Here is a 24421-nt window from a genome sequence, read left to right as displayed (position 1 = left end):
AACACCGCGGTCTTGGAAGCCGCAGCCAGCATGGGCACCGCCATTTTCCCAAGGTCGTGGATCTGATCGTGGATCAGCACAAGAGCTTACTGGTTTAAAAATGCTTACATTTCCACTCTCCCTTTCAAAACTCGTCATGACCCAAATTTGGGTCGCGACCGATGGGTTGAGAATCAATGATCTATGTAGATCCAACGTTTTCTAAATCGTCAAAGATTAGTATTGTTTTTCCTTGTTGGAAGAAAAATAATAATTACGTAGGAAATTATTTTGTGTTGTAATTTTATGCACATGTATCTTATTTTATATCACACTCCTTTACATTGTTGATTTTTGCTGACAATTTTAACATTTACAAATTATATACATTTATTCTGTTCTCTTGCGGACATAACCTGAACTTTGTGTATTCGTAAAATAAGAGGGTAATTATAACTATATTGTATTATTATTACGGTTGTGGGGATTTTCAGGGTGTCCACATGGAGTCATCACTACCCCAAAATTACAGCAGGATTAGTACAAATATATACATGTATTGAATAATAATAATTGAATTATAATAAATAAATTGATTGTGCTTTGAATAAATAATATGAATAATCACTTTTGTTCTGCCATTGCGACCCTCACAATCCTTTATACAGTGGCGAAATCAGGGATAGTTCTGGTCTTAAATATTCTGTGTTCTTAATCACTTTATTCATAAATTCATATTTTTCTACCAACATTGTCAATGAAGTATCATTGATTCCCCTAGGTATTTGAATAATTTAACATGTATATTGGGATAATTTATATGGAGCTTTCAGTAAACACACCTGGGAATGTAATGAAAGTATTTCAGTATGCTTTAGATAGTAATTTGTAAATGTCTGAAACCCGAACTGACACTAAATTAAAACTTGATTAACTTTACTAACGGAGAGAACGGCAGATGCTGACCCAATAGAAAGAGGAAAAGCACGAGCTGTGCACGAGCCAGAGCGAGCATGAACTTCCCGCCAGTTTTTAAAAGGCTCTTGCGGGCGCCGCCATCGCGCGGTGCTTCAGCGCGGATGGCTCGTGACGCGCCGTCGCCATGGCGACCGTAGGAGGGACGACAGTGTCAGTCTGAACTAAAATCACATGGACTCGGTTTGCTGCTGAAGTGGGGTTCTGCTTTAATCAATGCACGCTGAAAGCCATTAAAGTAATTTTCTTAAAATAAAAAATATTAAAAAGATTCATTAACAGGAAAGGGGAACACTTCTCTTTGGAGACGGTAAGTATAAACTGTGATTACGTCTAAGGAACAAAATATTTGATTGTTCTTGGGAAGGACATATTGCCAGCCGCCGTGTGGCTAAGCTAGCCAAGATGCCGAGATGATGAGCTGAGGTAGCGCCGCCATCTGATTTTGCTCGTGTAATGCAACATCAGGGCTTTCTCGCTCGGCTGGCTTTTCCGTCGGACAAAGTAACACTCGGCTTAGGGTTAGAAAGGTGTGGGTTTTGAAGGCGCGCATGATGGTCCTTGGCGAACCGTGCCGCGCTGGTTTAATGGCTCCGTGGAGAGAGACTTACACGTCGACTGAGGCTTTCTCTCCATTGTAGCTTATACTGAAACACGCCCGCTTTTTTACGCACGGCTCCGTTGCTTCGCAGTCCAGCTGCTTCAGAAAATAAAGGTCGACAAAGACTGCAACAGGTTCCGTTGGGGTCAGAAACGAGTAGGTGAGACGGATCTCCGTGCCGGCGGTCCTACCGGCTTCTGCTCTGTTACGTCTTACCAGGGACGCTGTTTATCCGAATTCTGGAGACCGAAATCGCTCGTAAGCCTAGGTGCCGTAACGCGTTAACAGTGAACGATGGGTGGTTTTTAGATTTGATGTTCGCTCACACAGCCTCCCGATTGCAGTACGGTACCGGCTAATCGGGTCCATCCCGCGTGCGTCTGGTCGCGCGGCGGGCGGCGGTCACCGACTTTGTTACCCCGGTAACCTGACAATGACCCAGGAAGATGCAGAGCTCATTAAAGACCAAGTAAGGTAGCAGACGCAGACACTGGTAACCAGGGTAATGGTTAAAAGCAGCTTATAGCGGAGAGGAAATGCCGTAAATCACAGCGGGGAAGGACGCCGGGCCCGTAACGCGCCGTGCGAACGGGCTACAGGTTGCCCCCTCGATGGGAACATGTTTAGTCTGTTCCTCGCTGAGCTTTTTTTTGGCTCTGTGCTGTCCTATCCTTTATATTAATTTGAGTTTAGGAAATTTGAAATGTGCCTTTCAGGTTTGTGGACGCTTGCCCATTTAAAAGAACAGACTGTACGGAATAACGAATTCTAAATTTCAGTGTCTAAGCATTTCTGTGGTAGAAAAAAATGTTTGCCGACCGCAACACTACGTAGCCCTTATGAAAACATTTTATTTGCATATTTTATAAACCTTAGTCACTGCAGTTGTTTTTTGCAAACTTGTTTAATTAGTAGCATACAGAACGACATGCCCGCTTAATAAATATTGGATACCGTTTTATAATTTTTTTCTAGTTTCTTTTCCTTTATGGATTCCCCCGCTCTGAGTTCGATGTTTAACTCAATAGAATTGAATCTGTATGATGTATGTGACATTGATTGTTATTGTTTAATTGACATTGTTTATTTTGATGTTCCAATCCCCCTGTTTCCTTCTATTTGTTTTTCACACCTGGGGGATTAGCTCCTGAAAATCTTTGCTGTAGAGCAGAAAAACAAATTTGCATGTTCTGGCTCATTTTCTCTGACAGGGGCTTTGATTTGATGGCAACGACAGAACAAATAAAATGCAGATTGTTCATCTGGGTACTTATACCTAAAGAACACCACTGTGTTCCTTGCTTATATGAAACAGTCTGCGTAGATGCAATAAGTACAAAAGATGAAATGGCGCAAAGAGCCAAGCTGAAGGTCTGTCTGAACTAGAATTTTATGTTATAAAATAAATAAATAACACAAGACAATTGTAGTTTTTCAGTGTTGATGTCTTTGCAGATTATTTTTAAAGTTAAGGGACTTGGCAGTTTATATTTAGCTGCCCATGTGGAAACTGGTTTGGACGCGGTGCCCTTAAATGCCGTATTACCTGCTGCTCAGTGTCATCCTGCCCTGCACTTATTCTGCTTGGCTGGATCACTCATTCCTGCCCATCGGTTAATTAGCAGCCCTTTCTTAGAGGGGAGGCATGATTGCCTTGTGGGTGGCAGTCCCACGAGCTCATGTTTTTTGAGGGAACCCCCCCCCCCCCAATGACTTTGTCGCACTTCAAAGAGACCCAAGAGAAATATTTTGCTCAGTGTTTATTTCAGCCATGGCAGAGAATCTGGATGTTGCTTTAATGGGTCCCACGATTAAGCTTATTATGAACCTAAAGAGAAGTAGAGAAGGACCCTGCAATTCACGATAGTCATTGTTTCTGAATTGCGCTCCAATATCTTTGTATTGTGGATTAGATCTTAGGCTAGTTGGTGTCAGTGTTTGATGGTGAAGAAATGTCTGTTTCCAGCCCTGCATGGGAGTAACTGCGTTGCCTGGCTTTGTTCAGCGTTTTATCAGTGCTGCCATGTTGTAGATCCAGTTAATTATTTGTGTCTATTAAGCCCTTTATGCTCAGTGACTACTGTGGCACATATGTGTCATATGGGTGTCCAGACAGGCTTAGGCTGGCCCCATTCCGTCCGCCGCTTGCGCTTTGTGGCCATGCTGACCTCACTGCCTGTGAGGCGACTGTGCTGCAGCTTGGTGTACAGAATGAGCTGGTTGCACATGGAGTGGCCAGCACTCTTTCCTTGATTGAAGGGACCCCTGCAGTGACATTTTCTACATTTCAAAGCTGAAGGACTGGCTTGTGTGCAGTTCGTTGTGGAAAGCCAACCTGCTTTAATGGTGCAGGTGCCATGCCTTTACCTATTGGATGCACACTGGTCACCACTTCTGCAACTGTTCCGTGTCTCGCAACGCCCATGTTCAAGGCACCTTCAGATCACATTGAAAAAACCATCAAAAGGTATTTTAGTGACTTTTTTGAAGAGTTGAGGTTTGATAGGATATGCCCATGAACACTAGGCTGCCCATGCTCTTCCTTTTTACTTAATCCAACAGGGCATTTTTTAACCTGTAACTCACTGAAAATGCTTTGGCTGTCAGAATCATCCTGCATCCTACATGGTAACCTGGATCTTACTTCCCTATGTTCTGTCAAATCTGGAACCATGTTGACTAACTTTTCCAGGCTTTTGAGTTGGTGGTGTGTGGCTCAGGATACTGTGCCTGTGATCAGAGGGTCCCAGGTTAATGTTCCAAGGTCAGAAGAATGGTGTCACGATTGAGCCAGTTAGCAAGCCCCTGTAGCAACTGGGGTTAAGGACCTGTGTGATCCTGCTTTCTCAATTGTTCATCGCTTTGGATAAAAGTGTTTGTTAATTAAGTCTGGTGGTATTATTGAATTCTTTTCTTTGTGCCCCTAAAAACTGTTTTAATAGGTGCTTTTAGTTCACGTTTGTTTGTTTATTTATTTACTTACATGCATCGTTTTGTCGCTTTGCGATGGGTGACTTGTCCAGGCATCTCTAACATGTCCCCCTTGACCACACTCTTTCTTTTTGTTTTTATCTGAAATCCTTCCAACCATCCATCCATTTTCCGCCATTTATCCGGGGTCAGGTCACGGGGGCAGCAGTCTAAGCAGGGTTGCCCAGACCTCTCTCACTAGCCACCTCCTCCAGCTCCACTGGAGGAATACCAGGGCGTTTCCCGGCCAGCTGAGAGATGTAATCTCCCCAGCGTGTCCTGGGTCTGCCCCGGGGCCTCCTCCCAGTTGGACATGCCTGAAACACCTCCCCAGGGAGCCATCCAGGAGACATCTTAGACAGATGCTCGAACCACCTCAAGTGGCTCCTTTTGATGCAGAGGAGCAGTGGCTCTACTTTGAGCCCCTCCTGAAGTTCTGAGCTCCTCACTCTATTTAAGGCCCAGCCACCCTGCTGAAGAAGCTCATTTTGGCCACTTCTATTTGCAATCTCATTCTTTTGGTCACTACCCAGTGCGCATGACCATAGATGAGGGTAGGAACATAGATCGATCGGTAAATTGAGAGCTTTGCCTTCTGGCTCAGCTCCCTCTTCATCTAAACAGAAGGGTACAGCGTTCACATTACTGCCGACGCTGCACCAATCTGTCAATCTCCCGCTTCCTTTTTCCCTCACTTGTGAACAAGACCCCAAGATACTTTAAACATCTTCGCTTGAGGCAGTGACTCATCCCCCACCAGGAGAGGGCAATTCACCCTTTTCCGTTCAAGAACCATGGCCTCAGACTTGGAGGTGCTGATCCTCATCTCAGCCGTCCACGCTCAGCTGCAAACTGCCCCAGTGCATGCTGCAGGTCACCGCCCGATGGTGCCAACAGGACCACATCATCTGAAAAAAAACAGAGATCCAGTCCTGAGGCCCCCAAACCGGACCCACTCATCCCCTTTGCTATGCCTAGAAATTCTGTCCATAAAAATTATGAACCGAATCAGTGACAAAGGGCAGCTCTGGCAACACCATAGTCCAACACCCACCGGGAACGTGTCTGACTTACTGCTGGCAATGCGAACCACGTTCTTGCTCCGTTTGTACAGGACTCTGATGACCTGCAATAACGGACCCTGTACCCCATACTTCTGGCGTGCCCACCACAGGACCCCCAAAGGACACAGTCGTCTGTCTTTTACAAGTCCTTAAAACGCATGTAGGCTGGTTGGGCAAACTCCCATGAACCCTCCAGCATACTTATGAGGATGAAGAGATGGTCCAGTGTTCTGCAACCAGGATGGGACTACACATTGTTCCTCCTGGATCTGCGGTTTGACCAACCTTAGGAGCGTTATCCCCCTGAAGTTGGAACACATCCTCTGGTCCCCTTTCTTAAACATTGGGACCACCACCCCAGTCTGCCTCATGGCAGTCCCTGTGTGAAGAACAACTTTTAATTGAAGAACAAAGTTAATAGGTTGTATCAAATGTTTTGGGAATAGTTCCTCCAAGAACAGCATTTTGTTCACGTCTTACACACTGGAAATTTAACATGCCTGTCACACAGACAAATAAAATCTCCAAATAACAGACATTCACTAAATGGCCAAAAGTATGTAGATGCCAGCTTGTCCAACATCTCATTATGAAACCAAGGGTATGAAGTTGGTCGGTTCATTGTTGCTGTCATTGCCTCTACTTTTCTGAGAAAGCTTTCCATTAGATGCTGGAACATTGCTGAAGTTGCTGCCATTTAAGTTGGGTATTAATATGGGGTGATCCGGTGCCTTTCTGAGAGCTTGTGTTCCTGACCACTTCGTACCCAAACTTGTTCCCAGATGTGTTGTCCTTCGCAATCACTTCACTTGTGTTTGACCAGAACTCTAGCAAGGCAGAAATGTGGTGAACTGACTTGTTGTAAAGATGGCCTCCTGTGATGGTGCAAGTGGAAAGTCACTAACCTCCCCTGTACAACAACTACACATTCTGCTGATAATTGTTGCAGGAGATTGCAGAACTGTGGGCTTAATTATAAGTCAGCAGTGGGTGCAGATTAAATAAATTTGTCTGATTACCTGGAGTGTCCGCATCATCAATCAATCAATCATCAATCCTCTTGGTCCCTTGTGGGACATAAGGCTTCAGTGATCGCTCTCCATCGCATGTGGTCCTTGGCAGCATGTTGTGCTTCTCCCCATGACAGGTTCACCTTTTGAAGCTCCTGTACCACAGTTCTATGCCAGGTGTTTTTGGGTCTTCCAGATTTTCTTTGTCCAGGTGGTATCCATTTTAAGGCAACTCTTGGAATGCGGTTTTGCTCCATCCTTAACATACTGTTCCGCATACTATTGGCCATATAGTGTATTTCCCGTAAGTGTCATACTTCACCTATCATGCAACACTAGTGGGAGGGGTGGGGGGCATGACTGTGGGTGGAAACTGAGTTGGAACTTGGGCCATATATAGACTGCTAGTCAGTGATGATCAGAGCAAAAATTGGCCATTTCTGATCACTAGTCATTGGTTTCCTAATTTTTTAAGGTAATACCCGTGTTGTATTCATTCCAAGTTGGACGCTTTAGGCAGGGCTGTGGGCTTCACGGGTCTAATCCAGGACCCAAAAGGTGAGTCCCACCCTGCTCTCTGGGCTGAACCCCTTCACAGGCTGCACCGGAAGCATTGTCGGAAGGCTGGGATTCTTCCTACCTGGGGAGTGGACGCTGCTCATGGTAGTGTGTGTCATGTAAGTGGAATGTTGGCTTGGGGAGGGTCATTTTCTGATACGAACGCTTGGTTTGGGGGACAGGATGGCTTCCTCACAAACACCCCTTTTATTGGGAAAATATTTGCATTGAGGCTGATTGTGTGGGGAGCGTGGCGGGTACAAAACTCAACGTTTTAATGTTTGAAAGAATGAAAGAAAAGCATACCCCCAAAGTTCATGATGGTTGTGCATTGCTATGACCATGATGCTCCTTTCTGTAATGGTGGCATGCTTCACTCTTATTTGGCAAATATTCTGTTAACTGCAGTAGAAACTGCAACTGTTATTGCAACCGTTATTTGAATGTATGGTTAAACATCTTTGGCAAATGCCAAACTGGGGCATGTGTGGCATGTGTTTTTTTTCTTTTTTTGTCTAGGTTTTCAGTGTGACCTACATTTGGGACTCAGAATTTACCTGGAGTGTTTATTTGCATTGTGTTTGAAATGGCTTTTGAAACCATGCGGTCTTAGTCATTCCCCAGCAGAGGAACCCGCTGTGCTGAGACGACGTCGATTTACCACAGGTTCAAAGCTGAACCGGTTCTCTAACCATCCTCCCCCCACTTACATCACCCCCGGCAGCCTTTGCCCCTGGAAACCTGCCAAGTAAACAGGCCCAGATCTGCCTCAGGCCTGCTGCTGCTGGCTCACTTCCAGAAGTGCATAAAAAAAGTGAACTAGTAGAGTTTTGAGGTGGGAGCAGCAGCTAGAGGAATGGTTATATTGCCCTTCCCAAAGGAACTGGCCTCTCCTTTTAAACTGGCATTTTGGTTCCTTAATTGAACACAGGCAAGCTGTGAGACGCATGCATACTCTATTCCAGAAAAGGGAGAGGGGCACAGGAAGTGTATTGTTTTAAAGGGGGTGTATCTGGAAGTGCAGTGAGAGTGTCATTTTAGCTTTGAGGAAGCCGGATATGAGGTCTTAATTCCATAGCCTGGCATCTCTCCATTCTTGTTTTTTTTCCCCAAATTTTGAGGATGCTCTCCACTTAACCTGCATGACATTTATGTCATGAGCAGTTATCAACAGGGTAAGCCAAATTTCTTAATTAGAACTTTAAGATATCAGTGGTTTAGTTGTAAAAAGGACTTTTTTTGGTAGCACATTTTGGATAAAGTATGTATTGTTTTTTTCTTGTCAGTTTTTGGTTTGAAAGTTGAGTAAGATTGTTGAACATGCTTAAGTATTGTACATGCTTGCAATTGTATTGAAAGGATGCATTTTAAGAAGTTTTGCAGTTCTGAATTGGTAGTTTAGTCCAGTCTGTTGTCTTCAAAGGTAGAACAAAGTAATTGACAGTTTTAAAATGAGGTTGACTCTTGTTTTTCAACATGTACTGTGTTTGCCCATGATACAGGTAGTTCTCTATTGACGTAATTCATTCCACCAACTTTTATGTAAGTCAGATTTACATTCCCATACCTTTCATAACACCCTACAGCAAAAAAACACTTAAGCCAAAAATGTACTAACACATACTAAAGAACACAAGAATACATGAAAATAAATGTACATGCATGTGGCCTTTTTGCTTTAGTACTTCTCTAAACAATGTATCACGTATATTTTTTGAGTAAGTCTGGATTTACTTAAGTCAGTTAAAATTTTTTACCTTCCATTGACATGGCTTTTTTGAAAGACATTCTGTTAGTTTATGCATTAATTTACCCCCCCCCCCCCCCCCCCCTTGGAGCCCTGGAGACCCCGGGGCAGTTCAGAGACACAGTGAAGGGAAATGCTTCCTGTGGGTCTCTGCCAAGTCCTCACACACTTGGCTTATGTGTGTTATGAAAATTCCGCTAAATTTGAAGAAACCAGCCAAGCTTTGTGTGTGTGGCTGGGGCCAGTGGGGGAGGTCATGATCTTTTGAAGGGCTTATGGTGGTGTCATTGAGAACGCTGCTATTTGCGGGAGTTGAGAAGTCCTGTGGGTACATTCCTGTCCGGCTTGGGGGGGGCACCTGGGAATTGTGCATCATCCTGCTTGTTTGGGGTGGACCAGGTGACCAACAACATTGATTTAAGTAGGTGAAAGTGAAATTTTAAGAAAATCCTGTATGTTTGATCTTTTGTAAATAGGGAATGATCCTTTTGGTTTGTAAATTAATCAACCGCCCCGCCCCACACTGTCATGGCAACAGAAACATTCCAACCTGTCAACGCGTGATAGTGAGATCCCTGCATTGTTCTTCGTGAAAGGGCAAAGCACACTGCTAGAAGTATCAGTGGCTCACTTGCTGTGCAAATGCCCAACCGTAAAAATGAAGCGTTTATGGAAATGCTTACGGCTGCTTTGCATGGGAATTGCATGTATGGAGCGGGCAGATTTCTGCAGGACCCTGCCGTGCTAATGGCAGAACCAGCCGGCACGGATTCCAGCACGTAAGCCAGTTTCGGAGGCGGCGTCTGTAGACAGATATCAGAATCTCCTTGTGTGATTCTGCCTCCGGCTGTCTGAGCTCAAAGCAGCGAATGCAAGGAGTAAATTCTTGTTTTTTTTTTTGTTTTTTTTTCTTTTTCTCCCCCCCCCCCCCCCCAGTTAAATTTGTATCACTTCCAGTTAAATGATAAACTTTGAAAGCAATATGGGCATGTAACCAGTCATGGAAGGTGGTGGCAGACTGGTGGGAGGATTGACTGATAGTAGGCAGGTGGGCCTAGCCACTGGGGACCGAAGGGCATTCTGTGGGACCTGCTGACCTTGCACTTGATCTGACAAGATGATATGATACATGCTGCTGGCCCACATGAGCATCTTGGCTGTATCATAAAGAGGCAGAGCTTTACTGTTGCTTGCTGAGGAACATGTGCGTAAGCAGAAGCTGACCTGGAGGCTTCCTGGATCAGTGCTGTCGCTGCCTGATTTAATGCTACTTAATTAAGTCTCACCAGTGTGTTTGCAGTAATAGGGGGTCGGAAATTTATGCTGCATTATTGAGCTATTAATTGTTTATCAGTGTTGTGTGCCGCTCCGTGACTGAGCGGCCATGGTTACGGCTCTGGCCAACGTGCTTGGTTGGAGGGGAAGGAGGGTATGGGCTCGCGTGAATCCCACCCGGGCACTTACCGGAAGATGTCTATTTATTTAATCTGCGTGCCTTGGAAAAGGCTGTTCTTGACCCGACAGGGGAAAATCTGACTCTGGAAAAGATTTTGCGTCTAGTGTGGTCTTCACTTGAGTGGACCTTGTAAAACGTGCTGTGGCTGTGCTGTAATTCTGGGCTTTTTAAGTTTATAAGCAGGACCCCAGATTTGAGTGAGGTGTTCCCAAGCTTAGTTAACCTTTCAGCAGGAATTTTGTTGGCAGTATTTATTTTGAGTATTGTATTGGTTATCTAAATATTTGCACAACTTCATGTGCTCGTTTTTACTGCTTTGTTAAATAAACATCAGTTATTAGAGGATGTGATTTCTTTTATTTGCTATGAGTCAAAACATTTTAAACCTTCCAAAAATATTTTTAAGCAGTAGAAACCGAATACCTGTGATGGTTTTAAAAAAAAAAGCCAGTCACAGCATTGCACATGCAAACGGTAAGAATCTATTTAAGATGACGTCCGGCTGTTTGTCAGGTGAACTGGTGTCACTCAGTTTTTCAGTAATCCAGACTTGCGTCATGTGGCTACACTGAAGTTAAGTTGGCCAAAATATTTTGGTTGGGGGAGTCAGCTATTTTAATAATGGCAGGGGTGGAGTCATGCCAACATGGAGCTCTCTCTTCTGTCTGTTGTCAGTGATGTTTTTCCATGCACTGATGGAAATGGTGTTTTAGTTGGGCTGTTACTGTTGCCTAAATGTGTTTTTAATGCTGCATTGTTTTCATTCTCAGATCTTCATATGAAATTCTGCAGAAGTTTCTTCTAGTTATGTCACTTTGAATGAATCATGCAGGCCCTAACACGGCATGTGGGCTCGCAATCACCTGCCTCTATCTGTCAGGTGGCAACCTGTAGGATTGGCGCACATGCTGCAGATGGTGGGCTTCGAACCAAGTCGCAGTCCCTGCATACGACCCCCACCCCCACCCCAAAGGCACTCTAATGCTCATCTCAGAGATGCTGACTGGGACCCAGTATATACAAAGCAGACTAATTATATATAGCAAGAAGTCATTGTGGTGAGAGATTTATAGTGAACAGGAACCTTGAAACGGAAGCAACAGGGGGCTTCACTAACAACGCTCCGGTCCGTGGTTTGAGGAGAACCTTTCTCTTGTGCCGTTTCCGTCACAGGATGCCAACCGAGACACTAAAAGTATCTGGACGAATGAGAGCCAGTAATGCACTTGGAATCCCATCCGTATTAAGAGATTTTTTTTCAGTTCTGCCCTCCACTGCATCTCATTTTCTATTTATATCGTTCTGTTTGCAGTAAATCCAGGAGTAAAAGACAGTCACAAATGAGTCACTGGGGCTTATGCAGACATGCCACTTCCATGGGGTGGAGGAAGTCTGCACATCCTGAGCACCATTCCCTTGTGGCACAGGTGCAAAGGGTTAAGTTTTGGCTGGTCACTGGTGGGTGGCAAAGAGCACGGATAGCGTGACCCCGTAGGAAGCCGGCTGGAGGTAAGCACAGTGACGCGGTGGCCCGGGGACGGGCAGGGATATTCCGCCACTGTCTGTCTGTTCCTGCAATGCCTCCACTTGGGGCATGTGTGGGCACACTGTTCTGTTTACACCACAAGATGAAGCGTTGTTTCCTGACCTCTTTTTAAATTTCTGTGTGATTGAGGTTTGAACGTAAACAGCATTTGTGTCGCACTTGATGTGTGATGTAATAATTGAAGAAGGTGCTGCAGGATAAGTGGAAATCAAGTGAGGAAAAAGCTGTCCAAACCCAAAGGCAATATTATTTTCGAAGATTATTATTTTGTGAAAATTCAGTTGACAATTTGATTTTTTTTTTAAATCCTTTGTATTTTTATGGGGGTGGGAGGTCTTTAACGTTTTGAGTGATTTATTTTTAGTTTAATAACTGTGCCAATCCAGTTGCTATATATTATGTTTCTTCCTCTCCTACCATTCACACACTTCAAAGAGACCTTGGTCTTACTCTGAGGTTGGCAGTGAGGTGATTCTGTCCATGTGGTAATTCTGCATTGGTTGGCAGTTTCAGTATGATAACAATTTATTTATTGACTCTGATGTTTATTTCATATGACCTCTTGTCTGTTCTGAATGTTTTGAACTGTATGTCTGCTGAATGTGGTAATATATCTAGGGAAGGCGGGAAGGCTTCATGTGATCTGGAGCTGACTGGTTTTCCAGGTTTGAACCCTACATTTCAGCTATTGTCTGTAAATAATTTTATTGTACAATATGTGTGTGTGAGTTTGAGCATCATTCAGCTTTTATTTTAAGAGTTTGAGTATGGTTCTGTACGTGTATGGAAATGCATCAGGCTTGACTGTCTGAAAAGGGGTTTGTCCATTATGTTTCAGTACAGATGTGAATCAAATTGGCTTACGGCATAAAATTTAGTTTCTAGCTCTACATAACATCATTGCTGACAAAAGTGAATCTGTTATCCTGCCCACCTTGACAGATGCTTTCAGATTGTCAATAACGTGCTGTGAGTTCAGTGGTCCAGTACTGTCAGACTGGCACAATCTTGGCCTGTTCAAGTGAGTGAGAGAAAGAGAATGTGATGCTTCCTGGTATGACCTTCTGATTACACACAAATACCGTTCAGCTATATTTTACTTGCTAATGATTTACACGAATCACCATGAACTAGGCTTAACACACCAATCTTAATGTTGCTAGATGGTGATGTCATTATATACAATTTACATAGCAAACCACAAAAATGCAATCAGTCGATGACAAAATTAGTTGTCAACTATTTGTATTACCAATGACCAATTTTATTAATTGTTGCAGCCCTACTTCATACTTTGAAATATTTTATCAAATGTTTGGTCCATTAGGTTTAGCTTTGTGATTTGTAAATATAGCTCTGTATTTGTGTACTAATTAAAGACCATTAGACAATTGGGTTTGCCAGTCATTGGATGTAAACAGACAGGATTAACAAGAGCTGTTGCCAGGATTTTAGGACTGTTGTAGAATTCACGCCCCCAGCTCTTATGGAGTAAATAGTCTGGGTTGTTGGTAACGTCTTTGCATACTAATGTTCTGGAAGTGCTAAGAATGTATTAGCTGTTTTTCAAGCACAGGTAGCTGAGTGTTCAGGGTGCAGCTGCATCTCCAGTCAATTTGACAATTTCATCGTTGCATTTGCGTGACGGGAGTGGGTTTTTAAGGGTGTCCACCCAGAAATAAAGGCTGGCAGACAGACTGCAAGGACCTCTATGTGATGTAATTAAGCATTTAAAAAATACTAAGTGTGCATCACTACACATATGAACTAAGCAAAGTACAGCAACAGGTTTTGCCTGGATAAGTGGAGGCAAGACCCAGGGTAGCAGGAAAAGCCTTTTGAAGAACCTTGCATCTGTTGTTAAAATTTTCTTCAGGAGATACTTTCGACTGCCAGCCAATAAACTGCCTAGTAAAATAAAGGGCAAATTTTTTTTGTTCTCAACACTATCAAGTCAGTCAAAAAGTCTTTATTGACAATTCTGCCGTGTGTACAGGACACACAGAGGATTAAAATTTTGTCACTCTCAGACCCTATGGTGAATGCACTAACACAAACGAGACAGACGTGTGTGATGTGTATGTGTGGTGAGTGCCAAAGGATGACCTCATGCTTTATTTCCCATTTGCACGAGTACAGGTAAATTGGAATTCTTCTTTTTTTATATCTCATCTTCCTCTCTTGAGATATTAATATACAATACCCGTCACCTACCCATAGAAATGTTTATTTGTACTATTCTCCATTTTAGAATAATCATAAAGATATAAAGAAAAATGCATACTGTCTTGGTCAGTGCATAATTCTGTGTATATATATTTTATTTGTTGGGGAGCAGGTCTCTGGGTTGGGACTGAGAAGCTCAAATCCTGTGGTCAGCAGTGCAAGACGCTTGAGCAAGGCCCTTAACCCCAATTGCTCCAGGGACTGGTTGACCCTACTTTCTCCTCTATGCCAGTTTCATGAGGTGGCCTCCTGGGATGCATTTCCAGCTGTCCTGGAGGAGGTCCCACATATATGCCGAGCACTCATTGGCTGCTTTTCCTTCACACTCCTGGTAAAACTCCACCAGAACCATTTCTAATGTGTTTAGGTCAGGTCGACGAGTCGTGTGATGCGACACTCACTCTCCTTTGCAAGCGGCTTGGTGTATCCAAACTTTTCACCGGTACTGTATATTTTACACTCGCACACAAACACACACACATTATATAGCTGAGAGTAAAGCTTCTGGTCCAAGTTCAGGGTCAGGCCATTTATCTGGCACCCCTGAGCATTTTGGGGGGGGGTTTAGAGGTCCAACAGAAGTGTGACTAGTCTGCCAAGGCTGGGACTCGAACCGGTGACCTTCCATGTGCGATGCTGCTAATTTGTAATGGATGTTTGAAAGGAAACTTTCTAGTAGTCTTTGTGGTTTGACACTAACTTGGATGGGTAGGGGTAATTTTTGATTATTAGGCGTTTGAGACCACGCATGTAATTTTTCTCTGTGCAGCCCACATAGCTTAATGTTTCTAGTGAAGACTGGATTTTCTGGTAATCGCCAGTAATTGGACCTTAAAGCAGGAGAGACCTGTTCTAATGTGTTAATTAGTGGCTTGGATTGGTTCTGCTGCATGCAGTCAGCACTCTGTGCCAAGGCAGTCAGCGGACTGAAGATGTTCTCATTATTTATTTTTAACAATTTTATTTTCACAGAAAAATATGAGCTGTCACCTGTTTACCTCAATAAGGAGCGTATTGTGTTTTTAATTGCTAGTCTGATTCACACGCAGAGCCTGCCTGTGGATTGGAGACCCCCCCCCCCCCCCCCCCCCCAGCCATTATTCTGCCTCATACACCGCTTGTTTTCCCAGGACCGACTGGCTTAATGAACACGGCTCATTGGGCGATTGTCTCCTGAGAGCACACATTGTTACACGTGCATCGCATGTGCCAGTGGCATGATGGCTTCAAAAGTGGCTCTCCATCCCAGCTCTTGATTTCAGCAAAGCTAAATTTATTGGCCAGCAGCTGGCCGCTGCTTTAAATTTAGCAGAGCAGGTGGTGTGGAGACGTGGCTCCATATTTATCCAGTGGGGAAGTGCCCCCAGAGAGCCATGTCAAAACAATGCCACGAGCTGTCCACCGCAGGCCTGCCCCGACTGACGCAGGCCTGACTATGCTGTGCTATGGCAGGCTTCAGAGGCCCTCACATGTAATGGAAACCCCTGTCCACCTTTGCTCCACCGGCCAGGGGCTACCTGAAATAATTTGGCTAATTTAAGACTTTCGATGCTTATTTATAGTCTATTTACGTGACCCGAGAGTTACCGAACACGCTAACTTCCTGAGGTACCAGGAATTATTGGAAAATAAAAGCTGTCCGCTGAAGCATGACTCAGACCTGGGCATGTTCATGGCGGCGATGCAGGTGAGCGGAGACGGCCTCAGAGCCCTGTGCCTTATAAGGAGCTTCCCCGCTGGCTTATCAGCTGCCATTCAGCCTGCTCTGATATTCCTTATTAGCAAAGTGCTCAGTCTGCATCTCTGTTATGAAATTGGGATCACAGCCTCCTGGATACATCTCCTGTCCTCGAGTGTCACCTTCTGTTTCCAGTGCCTTATTTATGTAACTCAGAACTGAACCGCTCCTTCCTGTCGTCCACAGCGAGGCGGCTGGGCGAGCAGTGGGGTGCAGAGCTCGGGGTGGGGGCGTGTGTGTGTGGTGGGGAGAGGTTCTCCATGCGGCAGTATGTTTGATCGCCGCAGCCCCTAAGTGACCCCCCCCCCCCGGGGCTCTGTGACACATGGTTTGCTCCAGGGATGCTTGTGGCGCTAATTACCTGACCGTAAAAGAGACGGGAAGGTAAAAGGGATGACGATTCTTCGTTTTGGTGGCGGCAAATTAAAAATAACTTTCAAATACTAACACAAATACGTAGCTTGCATGTGTAACATGATGTATTAGTTAACAAGCACCTGTAGCCCTGAATCTTATGTACGTAATTTAGTTACATGCTATTATTATTTTTCTTTAATTTGAATGCACTGAATTTTAGGCAACAACACTTTCATTTTTCATAATGAGGACTCATTTGTTAAATGTGGTAAAATAGGATTCGCGGGGGATATTATTAAATCTATGTACTTGTTGCATAACAGTGCAGGCCTTTCCTATTAGACTTATTGGACGTGCTATTTTTAGGCTGGGGGGGGGGTGGCGTGGGGGGTACTCCTCCTCCCAGAGCTTTAAGCGTGCATTTGTTTGTGACATTGACTGGTGAATGTTGTCACTGTCATGTGGCAAGTCGGGGTGCTGGACGCTTTTTACTGTCAGCAATAGCGACTGTTTTCTTGACATTGTTGGACACCCCCTCCCCCTCCCCTCGGAAGCAAAAGCTTGATCTGAAGTGAAAGGTAAGCAAGGTCGGTGAGTGGGGGGTCGTGGGGCTGGCAGATCAAAGGCAGTAACGCGGGGTACTTGCTCCCTTTGCTGTGGCAGTTTTCCGTTAGGGCCGCTGCCTGCTGTCTCAGGTGCGACAGGCTGCGTGTGTCACCTACAATCTTACCCGCTCCCTTCCGTGACTTTTGACGTTCTGGTCCAATGGGAGACCTTTTTCTGCTTTACTGAAATCCTCTGGATGTGTGTCGTCTTCTCCCATGAAGCTTGATAGTGACGTTAACCCAGGTGAATCGGCTTTGAACTTGAACATTTGTTCAGCCTGTTAATTGCTTTTTTTGTTTCTCAAAGCATTGAATTAAGTGGATATTAATTTAGCTAAGTATTAGCATTTAAAATATTGATACTAAATAGCTTTGTGCACTGTTGTGGCAACACCTCTCCTGGTGTCCCCCTGTGTGATGAGCGGCTATAAAAAGCTATGTTGAATTAGGATTACTTTCGCATGTAGGATTTCTCAGATCTGTAGTTAAGTTTGAAATGCTGTTTCCCGTACTTCCATGAGCCCCCTTCTGACTCTGCCCCGCTCTCCCCCAGGCTGTTGATGGAGTTCTGTCAGGGAAGCGGCCATTACTGCCACGCTCAACATCTCGGTGCCCGGCTCTGAGGACGATGTTCCGTCCTCCTGCCCTGCCCTGACACCTCCCGAGTCTCAAGGAGAAAGACCAGGCCGTCCAGCTGCTTCCTGGCGTTCCAGCGGAGCGACGCCCCAAAGCACACCCATGGGTTAAGGTGCCTTCGGAACTGGGCCAGCGAACGCCAGCTGAGTGCTTCCGTTGCTCAGGACGGATTTTGAGGGCTCTCTCTGTGGCAAGCACTGGGCTTTTTTTTTTTTTTTTTTTTTGATTATTAATTATTGTCTGGGGACCTCTGAAATCTGGCCCCTTTTCTCTGGGAGTGGGCGCTGACATCGTCATGGCCAGGATGAACCGGCCCGCGCCAGTAGAAGTCTGCTATAAGACCATGCGCTTCCTGATCACACACAACCCCACTAATGCCACCCTCAGCAACTTTATTGAGGTGAGAGACCGTCGTCTTGGGAATAGGCCTTCGGCAGGGTATAGTATCCAGTATTTCTGGAAAAGTTGAAATGTTGGATAAAGGCCTAAAAAACTAGCATGCTAACTAGCTGTGGTTTGCTTTGTTTGGAGTATATTTTGGACACAGTTGGACCTGATGTTCATGAACTCAGATACTGAGTATGGTTCACTGGCTGTAGGCTTCTGCTGTTTTTGTTTTTTGTTTTTGTCTGGGCCTGTAGTAAAAGAACCACAGTTGTTGCCCTGATGCATCCCCTGCAACCGATCTGCGTTTCGGATAAGAATCGCATGCTGGGAGGTGGCCACATAGCTTGCATTATTTCATAGGGAGATCTGCGAGAGCCAGGTCTTATAGGATAACCTCTGCTGAAAACCTCCTGTTGCCATGGATACCAGTCATAGGGCCACAGTCGCATAGCAAAGATAAAAACGGAGGGAGTTAAACAATGCCAGGCCTTCATGGATTTAGAGTAGAGTGCATTGTGGGTCATGTCAAATTCCTGATGGCCCTTAAAGGCATACGCCTTACCGCCACAGCCCTTAAAGGCATACGCCTTACCGCCACAGCCCTTAAAGGCGTACGCCTTACCGCCACAGCCCTTAAAGGCATACGCCTTACCGCCACAGCCCTTAAAGGCGTACGCCTTACCGCCACAGCCCTTAAAGGCATATGCATTGTTTCGATTTCCTTCTTTCTTCCCAGCTAATACCCCCCCCCCCCCACACTCTCTCTAACTTTGCAGGATCTGAAGAAGTATGGAGCAACGACCGTGGTGCGAGTGTGTGAGGTTACGTATGATAAAACACCGCTGGAGCGGGATGGCATCACGGTCATGGTGAGTGGTGAGGTGGCTGGGGATGATGTGCATACGGGCTTCCATCTGTCCATCCATTTATCCTTCTGTGTATCTGTCCGTATGGCTGTCTGTCTCTGTGCTTCAGATGCCATTTCTTGACGTTTTACATTTTGAAACTTCGTGTGCTTTTAAAAAGAAGCAGACATTTCTGTTGCGCTCTCGCTGCGATGACCATCCGTGTTTTTGGGTTGCATCATGATGCATCACGTTAAGCTGGCAGCCCCAGAACCAACAGCCCATATGTGACGCACAATCCAGCCTGCTTTGTCTGGCCCTGCTGGATCCGTTTACATCTGGATGGAAATTTTCTGCATCCACCACCGGCCCTCCCGCCTCAACTGTAGCCTGTCTGCACAAAGGGAGAATCCCATAATACATCCAGAGAGTCTTTGGCGAAATAGATTTCTATTCGGCAAGAAGCAGCTAGTGGCTAGAGGACCCATGTTGAGTGTGAATCCCCCAACCGCCCTGCCTCTCCCCGTAGCTACAGTGTGGTGTCATTACCCACCCTATAGGGCTGAGCACAGCCGGCTTCCAAACCCCACATGTGTTTCTCATTTCCCCTGTCAACATTTCCCAGTTGCCATGGGAGTCAGTGAGGTCCCCCACCCCCCCCCCCTGCACAGGGCCTGGCAGGGGCTCTCTCTGTTTCTCCCTCTCTCTCTTTCTCTCTCTTTCTCTCTCTCTCTCTTTCTCTCTCTCTCTCTCTCTCTCTACCTCATAAAAACAACACGGGGGCCTGATATGACGCGCCCTCCTGCTTAACATGTCCCTCGTCTGTCCCTGTCCAGTGATTGGCCATTTGACAAAGAGGAGCAGGATCAGGTGCAGCTGCTTTGCGACCCCTGCAACATTCACAGATGCCCCTCTGGCGTGGCCACTGCTGACTGCCTGCAGCCTAGCGCAGCTGGAGTCTGGCTCTGCATAGAGTAACTGTGGCTGTGCAGCTTCTCTTTGTAACGTAAGGAGATGCTGTTTTCCCTGGTCGCCGCCTGTGCTGAGGCAGGCTGCTTTGCAGAGGCGTGGCAGTCGATGCCGGCTCCAGCAGGATGTCGGGGGGGTCGTATTGACACGCGGCAGGTGCTGCGGGCCGTCGCGTTGGGGAAGCGTGGGGAGCGACGGCTGCGATTACAGCGCGTCTTAGAATGGCTCTGCGCCGTTAATAGCTTACTGTTGACATTCCAGAGGCAGAATGTTAACCTTTTACTGGATCTGAGAGTTATTTTTAATCCGGTAGATTCTTGAGAGAGCTCCAGTCTCAACCTAAATAAAGCTCGGCAAACTTTTCTTTTATGAAATATACATGAGTGCTGTTGACTCTGGATCAACACAGGTTATTTTTAAAGTGCTGTTCACACTGGCAGTATGGGCTGTACATCTACTTAGACTTTGGCTGCCCAGAGGGGATGATTCCTCTTTTGCCAAAAAGCCAAGAGACAGTGTCGTCCCAGCACCATGTCAGAGTAGTTTGGAGTGGCAAGTGTACATGGTCGCTACTGACGGAGAGCTCTGCTTTGCCTTAACACATTTAACCATCTATCCATACATGTTTCATGCCTCTTCTCTAGTGCAGGGTTGCAGGGAGCTTGGATCCTATCCCAGGCAGCAAAGGGCACAAGGCTGGGGACACCCTGGACAGAATTGAATGCACATTTCCTAACACACTGAGTTGTGAGTGTTACGTATTATGTTCTGTTAGACATTGCATTATCAGTCTTATACGGACTGTAGCATGTTCTTTGTCATTCCTGGGCAGCCTGCTTGTCTCCTGCATGCTGACCAAAACGTATAGTTTTGTGTCGGGAGGGATTGAGGCGTGTGTCGTCCCCCCCCCCAGCCTTCATGGCCGCTTCCTACAATGGTGGAGGCTGGGGACACTGCTTCTGTGTGTCTGGGATGGCGGGGGATTAAGCCGAAAACCCTAAAGCCATCTGAATATCGCAGTCATGACATTTCGGATTAGTGAGCCTCTAGCAATTTATATTAACGACAGAAGATCCGTGGCCGGTTGAGGCTTTTATGTCAAATTATTATTTTCTTAATCCCTTTTAGAAATTAAAATCGAATTCTCTCTGTATTAATGGAGAGTGGGCTTCCGACAGGATAGTGAAGTACTGCAGAAGTGGGGGACAGAACAACAGGCAGACAGACAGCAGCGCCAGGCGCCCTAACCGCTGATTATTACTCCTGTACCTTGGTGATCTTGTGAAGGTCCTAAGTGTAATTCCATTACATGCTGAGAAGATGCCAAGTGAAGCAAACGGAGGCGTCTCAGCTGCTGATAAAAAAATCACATTAGGACGCTGATGCCGAGAGCGCCACCTTCTGCTCTAAGGTATAAACTGCACTGTGCTTCCTATCCACATGTTGCCCCAGTAGTATCCTGACGGCCAGTCATTGGAGTTGGGGTTCCAGCACAATGAGCTGCCATCTTCCTCACCTCCCCGAGAGCGAATGCTCTGTGAATTCAGGCAACGCACTTACGGTGGCGGTGCTTCTTCCCCATTCCCAGGACTGGCCCTTTGATGACGGAGCCCCGCCCCCCACCAAGATTGTGGACGACTGGCTGGAACTGCTGAAGAGCAAATTCTGTGAGGAACCGGGCTGCTGTGTGGCCGTCCACTGTGTGGCCGGACTGGGCCGGTGAGTCCTGGGGCTGCTTATTTAGTACGTCTCCTGAATTATACACTCAAGACCATTTAAGAGGGTTTTTTATGACCTTTTTCATTGCTCCCAAATAACTATCGAATTTTGTGTGTTTATCCGTGTTGTTTTGGCCGTTTCAATGTCGGTTGGCTGTAATTGTGTCGGCACTCCTCTTTCTGAGCACGATTTCTGACGCATTTCACCCCCCTGGGACCCCGGCCTGCCGTTCCTGTAAGAGCTCCAAGGCTGCTTTAAATTCATGTGCTTGTTTTTAATAATCTTCAGATGGGAACTGCTCTACAACAGTGGGGACTCTACTCTTTTAGAAAGTTTTATTTGTTGAACACAGCATTAAGTCAGAGGGAGCCTTAGCCCATCGCCATGTTCTGACACGTCCACAAAGCTTTGCTCCTCTGTCTTCTGGACTTCCGCATTTTATAGTGTTTTATATCCCCCCCCCCCCCCCCCTCACTTCAGGAAGACGGTCCAAGCCAAGCGGCATAACAGCTCATGGATTATAACAAAGCAGCCCTTTCCCCTTCCTTATTAGGTCACAAAGTGAGCCTCGGCTCTCAAACAGCACAGTCTTCCTGGCTCCTCGTTGACATGTTGTCATTTAGCATTGTCTGAGGCTGATTGCCGTGGCAACGTCATAGCACCTTGGTAGAGATTTACATGTTAGACCCACCAGACAGGCCAGAAACCCCCTTCGGTGGAAACGGTTGCAGTTTCCCGTTAACCTGGGCAGGTGTGCATGTAGTAAAGGAGGATGCTGGCGGCTGTCAGAGCTATTCACCGATTGGTGGCCCTCTCTGCAGGGCTGTTCACCGATTGGCGGCTCTCTCTGCAGGGCTGTTCACCGATTGGCTAATTTCTCTGCAGGGCTCCCGTCTTGGTGGCATTGGCCTTGATTGAAAGTGGAATGAAATATGAGGATGCCATACAGTTCATCAGGCAGTAAGTACATTCTGTGTATTATGTATGTCATTTAGGTGCCACTGGAGTAAAAACAACTTCATTTTGCTGTTTGGCAAATGATGGTTGAAATTCCCAAAATTCTACCTGGAGGGGGGTCGGTGGCCAGTGCCCCACTTGTTTTTGTTCTTCAGGAAGCGCAGGGGGGCAATTAACAGCAAGCAGCTGACCTATCTGGAGAAGTACCGGCCCAAGCAGAGACTTCGTTTCAAGGATCCTCACAACCACAAGACCAAGTGCTGTGTCATGTGACTCTAGGCCCTCACCCCCCACTCACATGGCTAATGGACACGGACGACGCCCCTTAGGTCTGAAGCATTTTGAAGCTTGATGTCGTCTTTGGGATGCATCTTAAGCTCAGGGCTGTCAGAGCCGGGTCTCCCCAAATTTGTCAGCAAATTTCTTGACGTGAGAAAGTCGGAGGACGACACGCGTCACCAAAGTGGACTGTGAGCATCTGGATGCCAACACTGTAGCTCACTGGCCCTGACACACAAACCCCCCCCCCCCCTTCCCCCACATCACCAGCATCTTCCTATTCTGTGCCCCACTGCAGATGATCACACCTTCCAACCCAGGGGGGTTTCCTTAAAGCCATGTCCGCATGGACATGAAGTAATTTTTGAAGTATATTTCAGTCTGTCCTGTTCCTCCTGCTCAGGGCCGTGTGCAGCTCAGTCATGTTTAACTTGCCATCATGATTTCCTGCCACTTCATCTCTCACTCTCTCCCATATCACTCTGTTCCTCCCTCGCTCGTGGTGGGACAGGCGTGTGTTTGGAGGAGCCTGTGTTTTTAAAGCAGAAATTTTTATTTTTTACAAGAGTAATATAAACTTCTCTGGGATTGGTGCGTTTTGCCTGTAGCTGTTCACTCTCTCTCACTTCATCATATGACTTCAGCTGGAGGAGGCTCTACGCTGAACAGGAACTCTCCTCTGGACCAATGACACGGGCATGTCAGTCCACCTGGGTTCTACACCTGGTCACCCTAATGTCGTCCAGTTCCTGTTCTAGTTCTCTGTTTGGATAATCGTAAACTATGGCCAGGGATGCTGGGTTCCAGGTATATCGTGTTTTTTTTTCTGCCTTGAAAGTAAACCACTTCAGTTTGTTAAAGAAGTAATAAAGTACATGTTTAAAAAGCAGATGGTTGGTTTGTGCTTGTTTTGTTACCTTAAGTGACTGATTAGGACAAGTGACACCTGTTTGATGAAGCTTTATTGATCCCCAAGGGGAAATTCTCTTTCTGCAGCAAAGGGTCCAGGGCCACAAACGTGCCAAGGCCTTGAACTGGTGATACATCTCACAGGCACAGAGCCCACTGAGTCACATGCTGCCCCCGTCATTATGACACATAGTGGATCATATACCCTTCATTTGGTTCACCCAGCTAGTGCCGGGTAAACAACCCCGTATGTCTCTAGAACCAGTTCAAGGTTAGATGAGCTGTGATCAGAGTGGCCTTTTTGTACACTGTTGTACTTGTGACCTTCCTCTTAGCTCTTACTGGTCTGGCCGTTCTCCTCTGACCTCTCTCTCGCTAACAAGGTATTTTCACCCACAGAAAAATGCTGCCGACTAGATGTTCTCTGTCAACTCAAGTCACTGTAAGTGTGTGAAAGTCCCATGGAGGGCAGTTGATTCTGAGATGTGTGAACCAGCAAATTTGGCACCATCAGTCACACCACAATAAAAAATATATATATATTGCACACATGACGTGTCACAGACCTGTTTATCTGCACAGTAAGTGAACGTCCTGTCCCTGTTAGTGATTCTGTATGTCTTTATACCATGATTGGCTGTCTGGAGGAACATTTTGAGTTAATAAGCAGATGAGTTAATAATCTAAAATTGTGTTGATTTTATATATTTTTTGCAGTCATGCTCAGGGACCTGACACTCAAAACCTTTGAGTATTTTGATGCTGTATTTACAAGCAAGATATTTTCGTGTCGTTATTGTTACTGGTATGTATGTTGTGCAGTCTGTAGCGCTATTAAGTGATTATTGTAAAACCTGGGTTCATGTCCAAGGTCACTCACCTCAGGTT

General features: G+C 45.8%; 1 protein-coding gene across 8 annotated transcripts; it reads left to right on the top strand.

Annotated features, from left to right (window-relative positions):
- The first annotated feature begins 1057 nt into the window (after positions 1–1057).
- On the top strand, positions 1058–23513 carry ptp4a3b (protein tyrosine phosphatase 4A3b). Of its 8 annotated transcripts, XM_023814313.2 has the most exons (7): positions 16151–16805; positions 16891–17076; positions 17386–17868; positions 18632–18724; positions 21258–21388; positions 22274–22348; positions 22501–23513. In XM_023814313.2, exons 3-7 carry the CDS (start codon positions 17764–17766, stop codon positions 22616–22618), a joined length of 522 nt encoding a protein of 173 aa, XP_023670081.1. In that variant the 5' UTR covers positions 16151–16805; positions 16891–17076; positions 17386–17763; the 3' UTR covers positions 22619–23513. The 8 variants fall into 8 exon arrangements, with proteins under 8 accessions (XP_072572843.1, XP_072572845.1, XP_023670073.1 ...); XM_072716742.1 differs by lacking the exons at positions 16151–16805; positions 16891–17076 and adding an exon at positions 1058–1264 and having other exon boundaries at positions 22460–23513; XM_072716744.1 differs by lacking the exons at positions 16151–16805; positions 16891–17076 and adding an exon at positions 1060–1264 and having other exon boundaries at positions 22476–23513.
- Positions 23514–24421: the final 908 nt, after the last annotated feature.

Source organism: Paramormyrops kingsleyae, chromosome 9, assembly GCF_048594095.1.
Source record: "Paramormyrops kingsleyae isolate MSU_618 chromosome 9, PKINGS_0.4, whole genome shotgun sequence".
In the NCBI taxonomy this organism is placed as follows: domain Eukaryota; kingdom Metazoa; phylum Chordata; class Actinopteri; order Osteoglossiformes; family Mormyridae; genus Paramormyrops; species Paramormyrops kingsleyae.
The sequence above is the reverse complement of the archived record's forward strand: the minus strand, read 5'-3'. Positions and strand labels throughout refer to the sequence as shown.